Source organism: Orbilia oligospora (assembly GCF_000225545.1).
Source record: "Orbilia oligospora ATCC 24927 unplaced genomic scaffold scaffold00078, whole genome shotgun sequence".
NCBI lineage: Eukaryota > Fungi > Ascomycota > Orbiliomycetes > Orbiliales > Orbiliaceae > Orbilia > Orbilia oligospora.
The window spans coordinates 1512914-1529378 of NW_011645635.1; the positions used below are offsets into that span (position 1 = coordinate 1512914).

General features: G+C 43.6%; 6 protein-coding genes across 6 annotated transcripts; 4 read left to right on the forward strand and 2 right to left on the reverse strand.

Annotated features, from left to right (window-relative positions):
- Window positions 1-432: 432 nt before the first annotated feature.
- Window positions 433-1105, reverse strand: AOL_s00078g444 (uncharacterized protein; the record flags this gene model as incomplete). The annotated part of the gene is made up of 2 exons (XM_011123707.1): window positions 433-977; window positions 1048-1105. 2 exons carry the CDS (start codon window positions 1103-1105, stop codon window positions 433-435), a joined length of 603 nt encoding a protein of 200 aa, XP_011122009.1.
- Window positions 1106-2676: 1571 nt separating this feature from the next.
- AOL_s00078g445 (uncharacterized protein) lies at window positions 2677-4141 on the forward strand (the record flags this gene model as incomplete). Its single annotated transcript, XM_011123708.1, has 7 exons — window positions 2677-2786; window positions 2862-3211; window positions 3277-3421; window positions 3486-3583; window positions 3643-3763; window positions 3827-4005; window positions 4068-4141. The coding sequence occupies 7 exons, from the start codon at window positions 2677-2679 to the stop codon at window positions 4139-4141; spliced, it is 1077 nt and encodes a 358-aa protein (XP_011122010.1).
- Window positions 4142-5133: 992 nt separating this feature from the next.
- AOL_s00078g446 (uncharacterized protein) lies at window positions 5134-6460 on the forward strand (the record flags this gene model as incomplete). Its single annotated transcript, XM_011123709.1, has 5 exons — window positions 5134-5246; window positions 5311-5377; window positions 5462-5685; window positions 5779-5918; window positions 6012-6460. 5 exons carry the CDS (start codon window positions 5134-5136, stop codon window positions 6458-6460), a joined length of 993 nt encoding a protein of 330 aa, XP_011122011.1.
- Window positions 6461-8961: 2501 nt separating this feature from the next.
- Window positions 8962-9333, forward strand: AOL_s00078g447 (uncharacterized protein; the record flags this gene model as incomplete). The annotated part of the gene is made up of 2 exons (XM_011123710.1): window positions 8962-9150; window positions 9193-9333. 2 exons carry the CDS (start codon window positions 8962-8964, stop codon window positions 9331-9333), a joined length of 330 nt encoding a protein of 109 aa, XP_011122012.1.
- A 254-nt stretch (window positions 9334-9587) lies between these two features.
- AOL_s00078g448 (uncharacterized protein) lies at window positions 9588-9944 on the forward strand (the record flags this gene model as incomplete). The annotated part of the gene is made up of 1 exon (XM_011123711.1): window positions 9588-9944. The coding sequence occupies one exon, from the start codon at window positions 9588-9590 to the stop codon at window positions 9942-9944; it is 357 nt and encodes a 118-aa protein (XP_011122013.1).
- Window positions 9945-13193: 3249 nt separating this feature from the next.
- Window positions 13194-14393, reverse strand: AOL_s00078g449 (uncharacterized protein; the record flags this gene model as incomplete). The annotated part of the gene is made up of 1 exon (XM_011123712.1): window positions 13194-14393. The coding sequence occupies one exon, from the start codon at window positions 14391-14393 to the stop codon at window positions 13194-13196; it is 1200 nt and encodes a 399-aa protein (XP_011122014.1).
- Between the last annotated feature and the right edge of the window lie 2072 nt (window positions 14394-16465).

A 16465-nucleotide genomic window follows, 5' to 3' on the forward strand; every position in this document is an offset into this window, starting at 1 on the left:
GTCAAGCTTTAGGCCTGAAAGCATAAAGAAATTTTGCAAGGCATAATTATAAGGGTTCCAAGGCATTATATAAAAAAAGCTTGAAAACTTACTGTTGCGCCCCCAAATTACTTCGATTTTGTTTTTTTTTTGCTGCTACTTCATATTAGTGTATTGTCGCTGTCGCGTGGTCACGCTGTTTGTACTTACATATCCTATCTATAGTTGTATTCGTTTCTTGGTTACGTGAACTTGTAATTGGAGAGAAGACTTGTCACTGGCAGGTCCCCATGTGTATTGTAATTATTCTCACCTTAATATTATCTTTTATCCCCCCCCTCTCTACTCCCGTCTACTATGACACTTCAATTGGCCTTGCTAGATCTTGGTATTGATCATTCTATTATACAACTACTCCCGGCATGAGAGCTATATACATACTCGAGATCCCAGTTAAGATTGGGAGGGAGTCAAAGTCTTAAAATCTTCTCCCAAACCTTGGTTTCTCAGAAAATTCTTAACATCTATTCCCCGCTTGCCCGCTATCTCGATCCTTGAAGTAAGCTCATTCGACCGTATCTCGTGGTCTTTCAACTTCAATGCCTTCTTGAGATCAGTTGCGAGAGCTTTCAGATCTCCTTTTATTTTCTTTATCTCTGTCGATTTTATCCGGCCGGCCGCTTTTATTTGGTAGACAGGAAGGTTTCCAGTTGCGGATTTCCCGATTTGATATGGTAGGTGAGCTGCTTTGGGGTTCCGGGGTGGTGGTGACGGTAGCGTATGTGAGTCTTTAACTTCGGCGGAAGCTTCAGATGTTACTTCAGCTACCACTTCGGACGTCACTTCAGACGTTACAGATTCCGGAGCAGCCTGAGTAGCTACCGTCCTCCGAAAGGAAGCCTGGAGTCTGGAAGCAGATTTATCCGTCCGTCTGAAAACATTCGGCGCGGTTTCCGGTGCGAGCAGGGACGAGGTGGTTATACTACGAGTTGCCGTGCCTGTTTTTGATTTCCAGATCGTTAGCACCGATATTATGTCGTCATATAAGAGAGGCATTTAGGAACTTACCATAGTATAAACGGGCAATCGGAGTTGCCCAGACTCTAGGAAGCCGTATGACGTTCATCTGGAGGAATTGAGCTTTGCAGTTGTGGAGAGGCCTGGAGGTTATGGGCTTCAGACAAATGCGGCTACCAATAGCATCGCAGGGTTGGAAGTTTTCTTTTGCGAAAGAATCTTTGTATGCGATTTCGACAGGGATGAAAATATGGGAATGTGTTGTGACCGGATTAGGAAGGTTTGGTACAACAGATACAACGCAATTTCTGGATGATGTTGGTTACATTAATATTCGGACGGAATTGTCGCGAGATATTAGGATTTCTGATGCAATGGAGAAAGCCGGTGGGAGATAAACTATAGATGACCAATATTAATTCTTGGACTATTTCAACTACAAGCTATATTAACTCACATATCTATCAATTTTTATTTTTTTTGGAGTACTAACTACCTAGGTGCTATCTTGCACTAATATGACATTCGAGCATCCGTTAGGGCGCGAGCGTATATGCACACATTACCACTTTGGGAATTTTAGCCAAACCGGTTGCACTCGTTTTGCCCTGACGCCGCCTAAAGTTCCTGAAGAAATACCACGCGGGAAAGAAAGAAAGGAGGGAAAGTGCGGTACCGTCCTCCCGAAAGACATGTGCACGCTAGAAATCGTGGGGAAACTAGCATGGTGAGACCAGATGGTTCCTGACTTTGAACCAGGAGTTGGGTCCCTTCGGTACCTCTGACGTTTCGAACAAACGCTGGATATGTGGATATTGCTTCAACTTTAAAGTTATTTCAAGGATACCAGGCCGAGAAAGGGGCCATTTTCTGGTCCGTCCGTCGGGCATTAAGGCCCAATTCTGGTTTGGACCTCGGAGCGTGACAGTCCGAAATCGATCTAATCAACAAGTTTCCAACTCTACTTCCGGCAGAGATCCAGAATATCCGATGGAAGCTGGCTATGAGGCTTATGCGATTGTTTGAAATCCATGGCTCCATAGGCCTAGGAGATCTCGGATGAGGATCAGGTCGGCAGCCGATTGGTTTACCAAAGATTGAAATATTCGAAACGATAGTTATCCATGGAAACAGCTAGTTTAAGCGACTCCCACTAGTCGTTAGACTCCATCCTTTTGCTACTCTTCGCCATGGGTTTTTATCCTGAACATTATTAACCAAGGCACGTCGGTGGATCCATGGAGAAACTAGATTCCTCCACTCGACTACTCCTGATGATACCATGGTTGCCAGACTTCGGATCCCGTCATTCAAGATGCCCGGCTCGGCGGGAGGGGCAAGCAATATCACGGCATCTTGGCTTGGGTCTAATCTAGAATTACTTGCATCGAAATAACATGGCCTTCGGCTTGTTCCATGGATTCTATATATCCGCTAGGCTGTCAAGTAAGTATTTATATCGACCACGATACCCTCGGTTTCCCTCTGACTTCTCAAGTTTCATTGTCATTAAATTTTCATTATAGCTAGAGGCTTATTTCACTTGTTCCCCTTCACATTCTTTACATTATCTATTTCTCTTAGCTGTGCTTGAGATATTATTGAAATTTCTTTTAAATCTTCCTAAAAAAAGATATTTATATATATATATATATACACACACAATCGAAATCTGAAACAATGCATTTCAGTCGTCTTTTACAGGACTCCCTTGTCCTTACTTTGGGACTGGCAAGTCTTGCCGCTGCTATGCCAAAGCAGATTGTGGCGAGACAGACAACATGGAACCCGTATGTCATTAAGTCTTAGTATCCAAAAAGATTAATATTACATGCATGACGAGCTGACATCTAACTCTCGGATAGACCTTCAAATTTGGTTCTACCACTCAGTCAAGTCTGGGACCACCAAGTGGCAACCTATAGCAATGCCCTCGGCTTCAAGAACTATGGCTACGATCAAGTTATAGCCAACGGAGGATATCTCAACTTCTGCGTTCGATGGGACTCGTCTCAGAACCTCAGCGAGGCTCAGCGAGCTCAGATATTGACTGCCTTGCAGCGATCAGTGAAGAAATGGATCGATTGGCTTGTTGGATTCGACGGTTTCCCATATTCTAGTGTTCCAGTCAAGATTGTTGGATATGCCGTCAGGAACACTGCTCAGCTTCAGGGATCTACGAGCGGATATGACGTTTACACTACCAAGGACTCTGGTAAGGATTTGAATTTAATGGACTAGGAAGAGTTGAGAATCCGGGTGCTAAATTTCGGATTATAGGCGGTATCCCTGAGTGCGATCCACGATGCGGAAGATTCTTCCATCAAGATGGAAACTACAACTCGTGCCCAGGAGGGGCTGCTCGCCATTATGACCAGAGCTTGTGGCTCACAGATGGCTTTGGCGGTGGTGCCGGTGGTGACTGGTAAGCTTTAAATTTGATATTCTAAATTGGAGAGTATATCGCTAAACAACTGGTCATGATATAGGGGTCAAAGAATTGGAACAGAATATTTCTTGAGCCAATTGAACTCCGAGAACATCCATATTCTCCTCCACGAAATAGGACATACATTCGCCTTGGATGGTAAGCTAGCCACTAGAGTTGAACTTCTGCGCAAGCCGTCAGCTAATACAAGTCACCAGATTTCTATGACTGGACCCCGACCGGCGTCTCAAACTTCATCATGTTGGCAGGATCCTCATCTGTCATCACTGATTTCGATGGCTGGATGTTGCGTGACTGGTGGAGACACTTGAAGACCAGGTTCGTAACTACCTGATCCATCTACGGTTAAATAGGTAAACAATAGTACTAACAACCGAATAGATATAACCTCGGAACCCCAGTGACTACGACAACCACTCGCAGCACAACGACGGCCGCTCGCACGACAACCCCAGCTACTACCACGACCGCAGTTCGTACTACAACAACCACCACTCGTGCTACCACAACCGGTTCATCTTCCGGAGGCTCTCCGCTTTGGGGCCAATGCGGCGGTGCTAGTAAGTCTAATTTCAGACTTCACTTCCACCGAAAATGCAAATATAACTAACCTCTTCGCTAGATTGGACCGGACCGACCACCTGCGCTCAGGGAACTTGCACCTACTCGAACCCTTACTACAGCCAGTGCTTGTAGACGCTTAATTCAACCTTCCGTCTAGTCGCCTAATTATTCCCGTTAGAGTAACGCCAATTTGAAGGTCTTCGATAGAACCTTATTCGACGGGGGATACATTAACTACCAAGCGAGAAAAGATTCGAAACCGTCGCTAGTTTATTACTAAGGCGGAACTTCCCTTGTATAATTTTTGAAGTCACATTTTTCTGTAGATACTTTGAGGTTCTTGGGTGTGGAAAGATCTCGAGAAAAGCCATTTGTGTATATATAAATACTTTTGCAGACACATATTAATATAACCGTACATACATCTATGCCAATAAACTTTCCCAGGTAGATATTAACTTAAATAGCGAAGCCCTCGTGCATGTCGGTGAATCATTGTCTTAAAAAGATACCTGCATTTGATTCACATTAGCTTGAATCTCAACACCACGGAAGTCTGCCCCTGTATTTGCTGTCTATAGTGAAGATCAGACCAATTGGCCAAGGGCACTTCGAACTCTAAATGCCACGTTTTATTGGCAGACCTTTAAGACCTAGTCTTAAAAACAAAAATACTCCTGTTCTGGAAGCTTTCAATATTCCCGGAAATGGGAATAAGCAATCCGATTGCCATTTGCGGACTAAAAGATAGAATAAGCTTTGCGAATTGGAGACTCGACCCCGCAAAGCTAGGAGGCTACCCGAGACATCGTATTGGAACTGTAGAGCAGCAGCTAAAATGCCTACTTATGGTAGTGTCGATACGAGTATGCCCCTGGGTATTAAAACCCATAGCACTCCAATTTTCCAAACTCGAGAAACCACCCCTCAATCGATCTACTAGTATAGTAGTAGCTCTGGTATAGAGGGACTTCCCTTTAAATTTAACCTCCTAATCCGAATACAATGTGGGAATGTGTCAAACGCACCCTTTAATACCGACTAGACCTCCACAATACTCACGATTGACCCCGTAGACGACATATACCGGTTATCTTAGGCGGGGATAGAGCCTGCTGGAAACTATGACAGGGTCTTTTTCGGCGCAGACAATCGCGGCAAATCGAGAGAATACGACTTTGGAGCCGGAAGTAGCAATATGGTGGAGTCTGACGATTACCGTTGCAATCGGTAGATAGTATGAGAGAACGATCCTAAAGTTCGAGTTTGCTGAAGAAGTTAGCTAATAGAATATGGAGTAGTATACTAAGGGCAACAAGGAAAGGCTTGAGATTTGACGCTGCGGACTGGTCGATGCTACTTGCCTTGGTACGAGAAACCCCTCTACATCTTAAAGAAGCGACGGTATTCATGGAGCCCTATAGCTAATGTGGTAAATGCAAATGGACCTAGCTTATGTTAACTCTCACGCTGTCATTGCTGAACATAAGTCGCTATGGGTTCGACAATCTTCCAGGATTCAGTCGAAATATTTCACCAGCATCGCTGGATTTAGACCCCAAATCGACAAGGCTTTGGAAAACATACGGTATCCTCGCATGGACTGGAGAAATCTGCAACGTTACGACACAATACTTGGTCAAAGGATGTTTGCTACTTGTCTACCATTCCCTTACGTAAGTTTGGTGATATCCCAACATGCTTGAAACTCGACGGTCTAGACGTTTTCAGCTCAGCTCAGCCCAGCTAACAGCACTTCCTCATGCTAGGCGGAATCGAAAAACAAATATCGTCAATAAGGTCGTAGCAGGAATCGTGGTAATTGGTTACTTCTCAATCATTATCCTGCTTCTGGCAGCTTGGTGTCACCCTCTCGAAGCATACTGGACACCCTCTTTGATGTCTGATGGTAGGTACCTAGCTTACATGAACTTTTTATCTTGTTCGAGTTCCTTTCTATATCTAAAAATATGACAGCTCACAATTTCTGCCGTTCACGTAGGACACCGTGCCTGCTTCACTTTCATTCCGCATAATATCACCGTCCTAGTTGTCAACACGGTTACGGATCTCCTTGTCCTTGCGGTACCCATTCCGATGATATGGAAAGTCAAAGTTTCCCATCTCCGGAGATTCTTCATCATTGCGATATTCGGAATCGGGATCTTCAGTATAGTTGCTTGCATCTGTGCGCGGTCCGCCTTACTTGTCTGGCAACATTACAACAATAACAACCAGTTGCAAATTAACTTCAACAGAAACTATGTGGTCTGGATGGCAAGGGAAGTGAGCTCTGCGGTAATTGTGGGAAACCTATACTACTATGTACCTCTGATCAAGATGGTCGAGAACTGGGTGTCAGGGTTACGAATGAAAAGAGCATCATATCGTCAGGCTGAGAGTCCAGACATCGAGCAGACTCCATACTCAGATATGGAGGAGGGCGGGTAGAGTTCCCGTGCGAAACACTCGAGATCGAACAGGCATTGCAGACGGGAAGTCAATTGAGCCATGCGACGCGGAATTGACAAAAGGGAATAAATTCATGATAACTAAAGTATGTAGTCGATCCGGTACCCGTTATCAGCCAACCAATTGACACAGTTAACAGTCTCGTCGGGCTCTTGGCGACAATGTTTGATGATGATTCCCCGAGCCTAGTGGGCCTGGGCAATGTCCGTTTTTAGGGCGGGTCAGGGATCCTTCGATATTTTGAGCACAGACGCTTCTGGCCACAACACAGAAAGGCGGGTTCTGGCCCAAAAGGAAAGGCAGCATTTTGGACACTTGATCTGGGGGGAAGCCAATTCATCTATTCCAGTTCTTTGGGGTCATGAACCCTGTTTGGTATGATGACTGAGGCTTTTCCCGTAAATTGGGTCACCCCCTTGCATCAGTATTTTCAGTCCAATGGAGACGAGTATGGGTCCGCCTTGTCTTATATTACCAGGCAAGGCAACGAAAGGGCTCAAAAGAGGAACAAGACCCCGGTGCCCCTGTGGAGCTTTTAGTAGGCTGCAGCCAGCATGTTTCTGGATACAAGCGCAGCAACAAAGACGTCTTTGGACTTTGCATAAGAAGGGGGGGTGGGGGAATAGTAGAGTGGTCGACGCAGGGAGCTTATTGGAAGCTATGGGGTAGCTTCATATAGACGCGCTAAAGCACAGGCCAGGGATAATCGATCCACGTAAGGACGGGGTAGCCGACAAGTTTTTGAGGCCGCGAGGAGTGAATGAGATATGTGATATGAGTATCACCGGCCCTTTGTGTACTGCAGAGCATTAATCAGAGACTCATGACCATCAATGTGTAACTTGAGCTTGCCCAAATACCAGGCCAGTGCAGCGACTAGAATTTGAAAAAGAAAGTGTCAACAAGATAGCTTAAGTGCTAGTGAGTTGAAAAGACGGGATGGCGGGTAAGCGGATGGCATGCCAGCTATCAGCTGATAATACCCCAGTTCGGTTCCAGGGACCAGTTTTGACACCAAAGCAACCTTGAAACTGACTCAGGAAGTCGGGCAAGCTCATTTCGAGTGCCATCACAGTTTAGGACAGGGGATATGCCATGGGAAAGACCGAATAAAGCCGAATTCAGAACTGTCGATTGCAACCCGTATCCGGTGATGATGGAATGAGGATTTTATGCATATATGTACTCTTGAATTCGACTGCAGACCGGATGTACTTTACATAGTACTGAATGCTGACACGTAGAGGCTTCCTGCATATGCGGTGTATCCAATGAACCAGGAACCCAGCTTCCCAATTTCCAAGGCGGGTCCAATCCGCATACGACACCATGACAGACGATGAAGTAAGTACGAAGCAGATATAACATAACATCATCATGAAAACAAACAGTACATACAGCCCGCACTTGACAAGTACCAAGTTGCCAGTTGCAGTGTGTTGCAAAGTCGACCGTTCTAGACTTCCACAGTGTATCAGAGTCGATCCGGGGGGGGCGCCATCCCCTTGCTCTAGATCGGGCGTCTCTGAAATCTCGGTACGTATCTGCAGCCTGGTCGAAACTGTCGACAGACCAGACCCTTTCCTTTGTCGAATTGGTTCTTAGCCTGCATGCCCGCTTGCATTTGCAGAACGCTGTCTAACGGGACGGCCCTAAGCGCCATCTCGGTTCGAGATACCGGGCTTATACACTGCCCTCGAGATCTCCTTGCGATTGGATATGTATGTTATATGCTCTTGCATACGGCAGACAGACAGACAGACAGACAGACGTATGTACATCAAATGCTAAATCAGTACTTACTTACAGACTTATGTAAGTACTTCTGTATCTATGTATGTATGTTTGTACTTACATACATACGTACAATTGAATTCCCGGCTTAATCAAGTTAATTAACTGCACGTAATCCAAAGCGACCAACGAAAGGGATCCCTACGTTTGTGTACTCCGTACTTTTTTCATAACATGCAATCCATGATTGATTTCACTTAACATTTAGGTGCATACCGCTGCAAGGGGAAGTATTCTCATCCACTTTGTATTTTGGGAGGGTCTGAGACAAGATAAATCAGGGCTTCAAATGGAAAAAAATCAGGCACCCACACACGCCCAGGAGGCTCCATTGGTCCTGGGGCTCGGGACATAAATTTCACCCCAAATCCTCGGTCCTGGGAGATGTCTTATGCTCACATCCAACATCAATCTTTAGTTCCAGTTTTCCCTTCTTTAAATTGCTGATCGGTTTATCTATATATATACTATATACTTACTTACTCACTTACTTGTTTGTTTGCTTGCTTACTTACTTATCTTACTTATCTTACTGATCAATCTAATCGAGCCTCGAAGCGCCTCGTCAACGAAAGTCGATATCCCACAAAGTGTAACGTAGCTCCAATCGATATCGAAACACTGCAGCACAGTAAAAACCCGGTAGAAAATTCAGCCACATACGTTAACTTAGAAATATCCTCATGATGAATACTCTTCGACCGGGTCTAGAAGAACTTGAGAGGACAATTTTTGTTCGGCCGCTGGATCTTCAGCGACAGGAGGAACTAGAGAGCGAGGTTTCCTACTTCGAGCGGTTTCTAAAAAACGAGACTGCAGGAGATATTCGGGACTGCCTTGGAATTCCACACTCGGAGCTCTGGCACAGAACAAAGGTATTTACTTAATTACATTCACTAGCACTTTTCTAAAAACAGACGCATTTCCAGCCGGGTCTATGTGATCTCGTCCTCCCAAGTATCCCAGCAGTTGTGTTGGAGGCGGTGGTACAAAGTTCGAATTTTGGGCATGGTGGTGGTGGTGGTGGTGGTGGTGCTTGGACATGTGCTTACCCGTAATGTGATCGAACTGCTGACATACCGCAACCTAGAAAATCGTGTCTATGATATGCACACATTACACTACTTTTCACAATCTTGACAGATTCAAGAAATCTTCGCTCATCGACGAAACCCATCTGTCTCGACTCATAGATTCGATCGCATCTCAGGATGACATTCTTAGAATCATCCAAGAGAGGCAATTCCTCAAAAGCTATATCCGCTGGCTCATAATGAACCACACGAGGGGAAATCACGCTCTAGTAAACAAAATGACGAGAACAGAGCGTAGGAGCTTGTCGCTGGACTTCGATGGTGGAGTTCCTCCAGTTACGACTTCGCGGCCAAGCTCCCGGAGACAGTCAATCTATGTCCCCGAGGAGATTTATGGGGGCGCTAGCCCACGCCATAGTAGGCGGAACTCAGTCTACTTTCCAGACCATGGTGATAACTTTTCAAATTACAGAATGAGCGAAGATGGTTATCACTATGATACGTCCCATCACCCGGCCTCTTCATCTTCAAGGTCGTCATTCGACAGCAATATGTCACCGACCATGTCACCGCGGCGGCAAAGCATCATGAAAATTACGGATATTCTCAACACGGAAGGAATTAGAGAGTACTAAAGCTATAGCTATCATACGCTCTTTCCAACCTAGCAACGGATCAGGAGACAATACCATTATGAAAAGCAATGGAGTTGGGATACCATGGAGCCTTTCCTTTACTTTTTTTATTTTTATTTTTTTTACCTTATTTTTTATTTATTATCCTTTTGTTTTACGGGCTGGTCAAGCCAAAAACTATTCTTCAAAATTCGGGATTGCTATTTGGGGCCATTTTATTATTCCTCTGGCGCACATTTTGTTATTTTATTTTGACTTTTTTCTCCCTCTATTCTCTTTTCCGGGTAAACAGGTTTGGCAATCCTGTATCATTTTTTATTATTGACGTTTTCTTCTCTCTCTCTACTTTTATGCCGGCGTCTAGGCACTTAGATACTTATCTTCGGAGCAAAGCAGTGTGTTAGCACCTTGATGGTGTACAATTTCTGCATACACCTTAATGTCATCCCTCGAGTCACCTTCCAAAAGAAACGTCGAATCTAGTATTATTAGAATTACCAAATAATAGAATTTCTTAGCAGCTCTCACGCGTGAGCTTGGTTATATTCCACTTTTTATGACATTTCACCTGAATCCATGTGACTAAGCTAGTAATCAGATCACAAGTGTTTTATATACATATATATCCCATGGTAGGATTTGAAAAGTAGCTCACCATGTAAAAATTTTGAACAGTAAGTTATTATATTTACTAAAGACCCAACTCTCTCTCTCTCTCTCACTACCATAAACAAAGCTAAAGATTTGCAATCGAGCATATCTTTGGGTACCGTATGGGAACACCAGTACCCCTACGTTTTGCGCACGCGACAGCATAGACACCATTAGATGTCTTTTTCGTTTGCATATCGAGAATCCGAGAAACTAAAGCCACCTGTCCTAGCTCTACGGCCCCGCAAAGATTTGCTACATTGGACAAGGTCGTGCATGCGTGGTAACCAGGTTAACCTTGCAAAATTCTGCAGAACTGCAGCTAGCTAGCTTCGTACATACATGCGTGTATATCGGTAAAGCTATATTTGGCATTAGTCCAGAAATATAGATATTTTGTTTGTACCATGGATTGGGAAATTATTGACAACCGGTAGCATCTCTAGAATTCTTCAACTGATAATGGCTGGAAGTGAAGTATATCAAGCCACCGTTGCTTGAAAGTCCGCCCCATTCGCTGGAGACTTGAATGTCATTTGCCTTTGCATAATTTTTCAAGCCAGATATGTGCATGTATATCTTCAATTTCATTGGATCAGATATGCAGAGCACAACTCGAAAGCCTTCGTGTATGTAAGTACATAAATTGAATATCTAAGAACGTATACATGAACCCGCTGATCCTCAACCAATGATATAACGAACCGGTTTCTAGGCCTACCAGGATCCGAGAAATATTTTTGAAATGATCGTCGTCCTCACGAACGTCAGGCCACCAACCAGATCTAGAACCAATCTTAAAAAAAAAAAAAAAAACAATGCGGTTCGCCTCATAAGCTCACGAATGGCAGTGCGGGATTCTAATGCGCGCACATTATCGTACGATAGACTAGACGACTATATTCTTGAGAACGGTAAGGTTCATGGCAGGCAAAATTCCTTAAACCTTGTCTTGGTTTGGTCAATGAACGGAGTGATGAATATTTCCCCGGCCCCATGGGCCAAAAGGCAAACCGGGCTTTCGAAGATAAGCATTGCAAGAAGAATCCATCAGTTCTTCTTTTGGATCCCTGGCATGGAAGTGGATTTCTCGTACTTCAACATTCCGTAGTCGGAAAGTCGGTTACTGGGAATGAGGACCCTGGGTGCGATAAGGCATAGAGCTAGAAGCTGCGGCATACTAGCGCTATAACAGGGAGGTACCTTTTTTTTTGTGTACATGGTCGTTCCATTCGTCGATAGAGGAGGCATTGTAATTTTCCTGCCAATGGCCCCAAGGTCTGGACTCGCCTCTGAATGATCCTTCCCAACTTCGGCGTCTAAAACATTCCCAGGGAAGGCTCTAGTTCTCTCTATGTGAGTCTTACACTTGGGATCGATTATGAACGTACGCTCTCTTTTTTTGTGAAGACCGCCTTCGAGCTTCTCAGTTTGGGGATTTTAACGCTCTATACTTCATATTTTCATTGACAATACCACGATAGAATGAACTTTTGATATCAGACACCTTCTACGGAGTATCGTTCACTATGGTTTACGAGATAATTCTACGGTATCCACCCTCCACACTTTCAATAACATTACAGTAAGTAGACTCCAGTATCAGACAGCTTTATATCTAAGACTTGCGATCTGAAGACTAAGCTGCCTCACTAAAATTACTTCATCAACATATTTATTATGCGCTAGAGGCAAAACAACCTAGCTATCATATTTTAGAACTCGACACAGCTGCGACTAAACCATCCAAGCACCATAAAAGCCATTGTTCGGCCACCAGATTAATCGCTCACGTTCAGAAACCTCAAGTCAACTAGTCTCACACTCGACACTACGGAGAACCCACAAACAAGACACTCGGTAACAAACATCGGCTCGTTTACTACATCTATAAATACATTTCCGTCGGAGCCATGTTTCGAACTAGGGCTAGGAGTCAGCCTAGATCCGAGACCAATTTTATATATCTATAACATTATAAATGAACTGTTATTTTTACTTTTTTACATCTTACATAGGCATCCACTGAGGCTCTTACGCGTGTGTGTTTTAATTAGTTGTAAAAAAAAAGGGGGGGGAGGGAATCCTCATGAATCTCGGAATCGTTCCGCGGAGTTTTGTGAAACTTCAAGTGGAGATGTTTGAGAATTGATTAATATACATACCTGGGAATATCATAGGTAATATTACTATTATATATTACCACGCTTCGAAGCGAACAACACAGGACGACGACAAAATACCACACACAAGGTTCTCTTATACCGTTTTCGTGACCAGACGTGCTCGTACTATACGAAACGGACGGTGGGTGGGATAGAGGATATTCAAGTTCATGTCTCGTTACTTAAGTGGGCTATTGTTAATTAGGCTCGTTAAAATAGGCTTAAAATTAAAATCATATATATATATATAACCGTAAGCTATCAGAGAAATAAGGAAATTACCTAAAAAAAAAGATACAACAAAAACCATTCAAGCTAAGCAAGGAAACCCATTCTCCAAACGCCCTTACCATGCCTACCCTCCCTATATTTATACCCTGTTATGCCTTCTATTAACCATATTCTCGCGGGATGAACCAAACCGGCCATCTAACTAACCAATCCAATAGCTCTCCATCTTCCTCCCAAAGAAACACCTTTGCGCATTACAAGAAACAAAACCCTTAGATATTTCCCCCCTCTGATACTTCTGATAACTGCAGTCGCAAAACTTCAACAATCTCTGATCTCCTTGCCTTGCCATCTCCAACCGACTCTGGATAACTTGTGATGCTCCAGGTAACTTTTCAAACATCTTGTACCAGGCCTCATCCGACGGCCTATACTCCGGTCCACCTCTTTTCAACATCGCTGTCCAAAAGTGGAACCTATCTCCTCCAATGATCACAAACAGTCGGTTGATATGTTGATCTAAAAGATCCCTTAGATCGTCGAAATCCTCTTTATCCAGAGTTCTAAGCGCAGTATCTCGTCTGAACACCTCCGTTGATGGGATTTGATCCTGTATCAAATCAAAAATCTCCTGGTTCTTCTGTAATACCGGTAACTTCTCCAGAACTCGCATGTTCTCTAGATCCTTCATATCCTGCAATAACATGATCTTGATCAAAATCATGCTAAGACAATAATATTCATTCGGAATCTTCTTGCGGATGAAATCCAGTGGTTCGAATGGATCCTGAACGGACTCCCAAATCTCCGAATCTAGCGTCCCGTTCACCAAATTGAACGGCACCAAATCTTCCAAATCCCGACGACTATAATGAATAGCATCCTTCGAATATATATCCCTATCCTCATCATCCATGAATAGCCATTTGCTAAAGTCGTATGCATCTTGATCCCGCCCAAGCATGATCATATACAACGGCGTCTGATTCCTCAACCAAACCGAAGCTCCATTCCAACACAACCGATGCATTTCCAGCCCATGTTCCACACAAGCCTCCAAAGCCTCTTTAGTACCGGCCTTGAGTAAAACCTCAACCACTGTTCTTTTCGCATTCCTATAATCCTGGGTTTCGTGGAACTCCGTGAACCGGCCGATGGCGTTTTTGAACGGTTGACTGGGACATTTTCTATTCCCGGAGAAACGTTTGAGTTTTCGATATTCGGCTCGGTATCGTGAACAAGCGGTTGCTAGCTCTGTGCAGGTTTCTTTGTGCTGGGATAAATGGGAACGACGGTGTTCGCGGGAACAGTAGAAGACGTATTGACAGTATTCGCAGGCTTGGAGGTTTTCGAATTTATCGCAGCTTGGGAATTCGCATCTGGATTGCAGTGGGGTCGTCATATTTGACGGTGTAATGTGTATAGTAGGAACCTATAGTCCTGTAAAGTATTTAGTTAGTATCTGTAATTCGGGGAGTTAAAAGGGTCTATGTGTATTAGACGTACCTAACTCTGTATATATGACGTAGGGTAAATGGCCAAGATAGCTTATCGATATAGATATACCGTACTTATAATAGAAAGCTTCGCTCCACAAGGTCTCGAAAGCTTAATCTGAACTCCGTGGATTCGAAAAGGTTTTAAGATCAAGTATATTTGATAAATATGTTTTTTAAAAAAAAAGAACTAAAACATATAATATAAAACCAAATAACTCAAAACACTCTATCCCACGATAAGGACTAGATTCGAACTTGATCGATCAAGTTAACTATCACAGAAACAGCTGGCGGCGGGAAGGATTCCTCTTTTTATAAATCCTCTTCCTCCCCTCAAACCCCACCCCACTAGCCCACTAACACCACCACCAGCTTACCAAGAAACCTCACTTGATCTGATTATCTTCCCTTAGCTCCCTCTCCCTCGAATATACTCCACCACTCCGCTGCCATAACTAAAAAAAAATAAAAAAAAACTCGAAACGTAAAAACCCATGTTGTATAAAAAAACCCTCCGTTTCCAAGCGGACCCCCCTATGGTCCGACTACCAATAGGCGACTTGTACGGCCTTAATACGCTATACCAGGCTGAATAGGTACTAGCCGTTCTAGGTTTTCCATTCGTGCATCGAAAAAAAGGATGCAGATGTCTCTACTACATACTTCCCCCCTCCCCCATAACGTCAGTTCAACCGATCCAGTCGGATGAGCAGCTCGGTTATAATACTCTTCTTAGAAGTTTATTATACTCACATAAGGAAAAATAGTATTATATGTACGACTGACAGCTGAAATGTAAGTACACACGAGGGTGCACCGGTGGCTTTTCTCCCGCACCTCGCCCCAAAAGAGGGTTTCGTAGATATGGTCAGGCGCACACACCAGGACAAAAAAAAAACCTGTGAAGAGGGAGGGGATTCGGCTTTCCCGTTTTGTCAAAAAGACAAAAAAGAGAGAGAGAGAGAAAAAAAGGTTTGGCAGCCGTTTACCTTTTCGCTAAAGTTTTGAATTTCATGGTAGGGCGTATGGAAGGGCTTGCATCTGCCCTCTTTCCCTCCCCTCCCCCCGTTCGAAAGGGCGTTTTTTTTTGGGTGACTTTTCTACTTTGGAATTAGTTAGTATATATGAACTGTTCACTCCTTACGTAGGTGCATAAACCGGTTATGTATCAGATGGTATCAAGAACCGGTAAATCCTCCATCACTAAACCTTCTTAGAGCTACTCTAATCGATAATGTTTAGTACATACATATCATAGTGCATACATATATACTTACACAACCAACATGCATACAAATCCTTTCATCAAAAGAAAGAAAGAAAGAGGGGGGGGAAGAACAGGCTTCCATTCTTCCATCTCAGGGGATCTGTCGTTTCAAACCTCCAAAGCGGTTTCGACATCTAACCTAGTATACCAGACAAAAGAAATACAGGGCATACATGCATCCATTCTCGGGCTTTCCGTCTTTCAATGTAATAATATAATAAAAACAATATACTTAACTAACGATCACCAAACAAAAGAGCCGTCAAATTAAACTTGTTTATATATATATCCCTCCGTGTCTCAACGGAAGCCCAAGATATGCATGATTGAGTCAGAAACTGCAGGGCTGATCGGGTATCTTCTTTTATTCTTTTAATTTGTTAGGCCTTGTTAAACCAAGTTAGGTAGTTTAAGTAGCCGTCAAAGTTAGCTGTGTAATAATTAATATAAGGATTTTGTTTTTTTTAGGGAGAGGAGGAGGAGGAGGGGGAGGATCTTCGAATTAAGGCGCTGTTTCGTGGGTGCATGCATTTATACTACGTATACAGTAGTGGCTTGCATGGGCGGTGTCATCATCAGGTGTCAATCCTTCTCACCTTGTATATACGAAAATACATTATTATTATATTATACATACATCGGGATTATGAGAAAAGAACCTTAAAACACCTCATTGGATTTTGTGAATGTTGTAATCGGGTACGACTT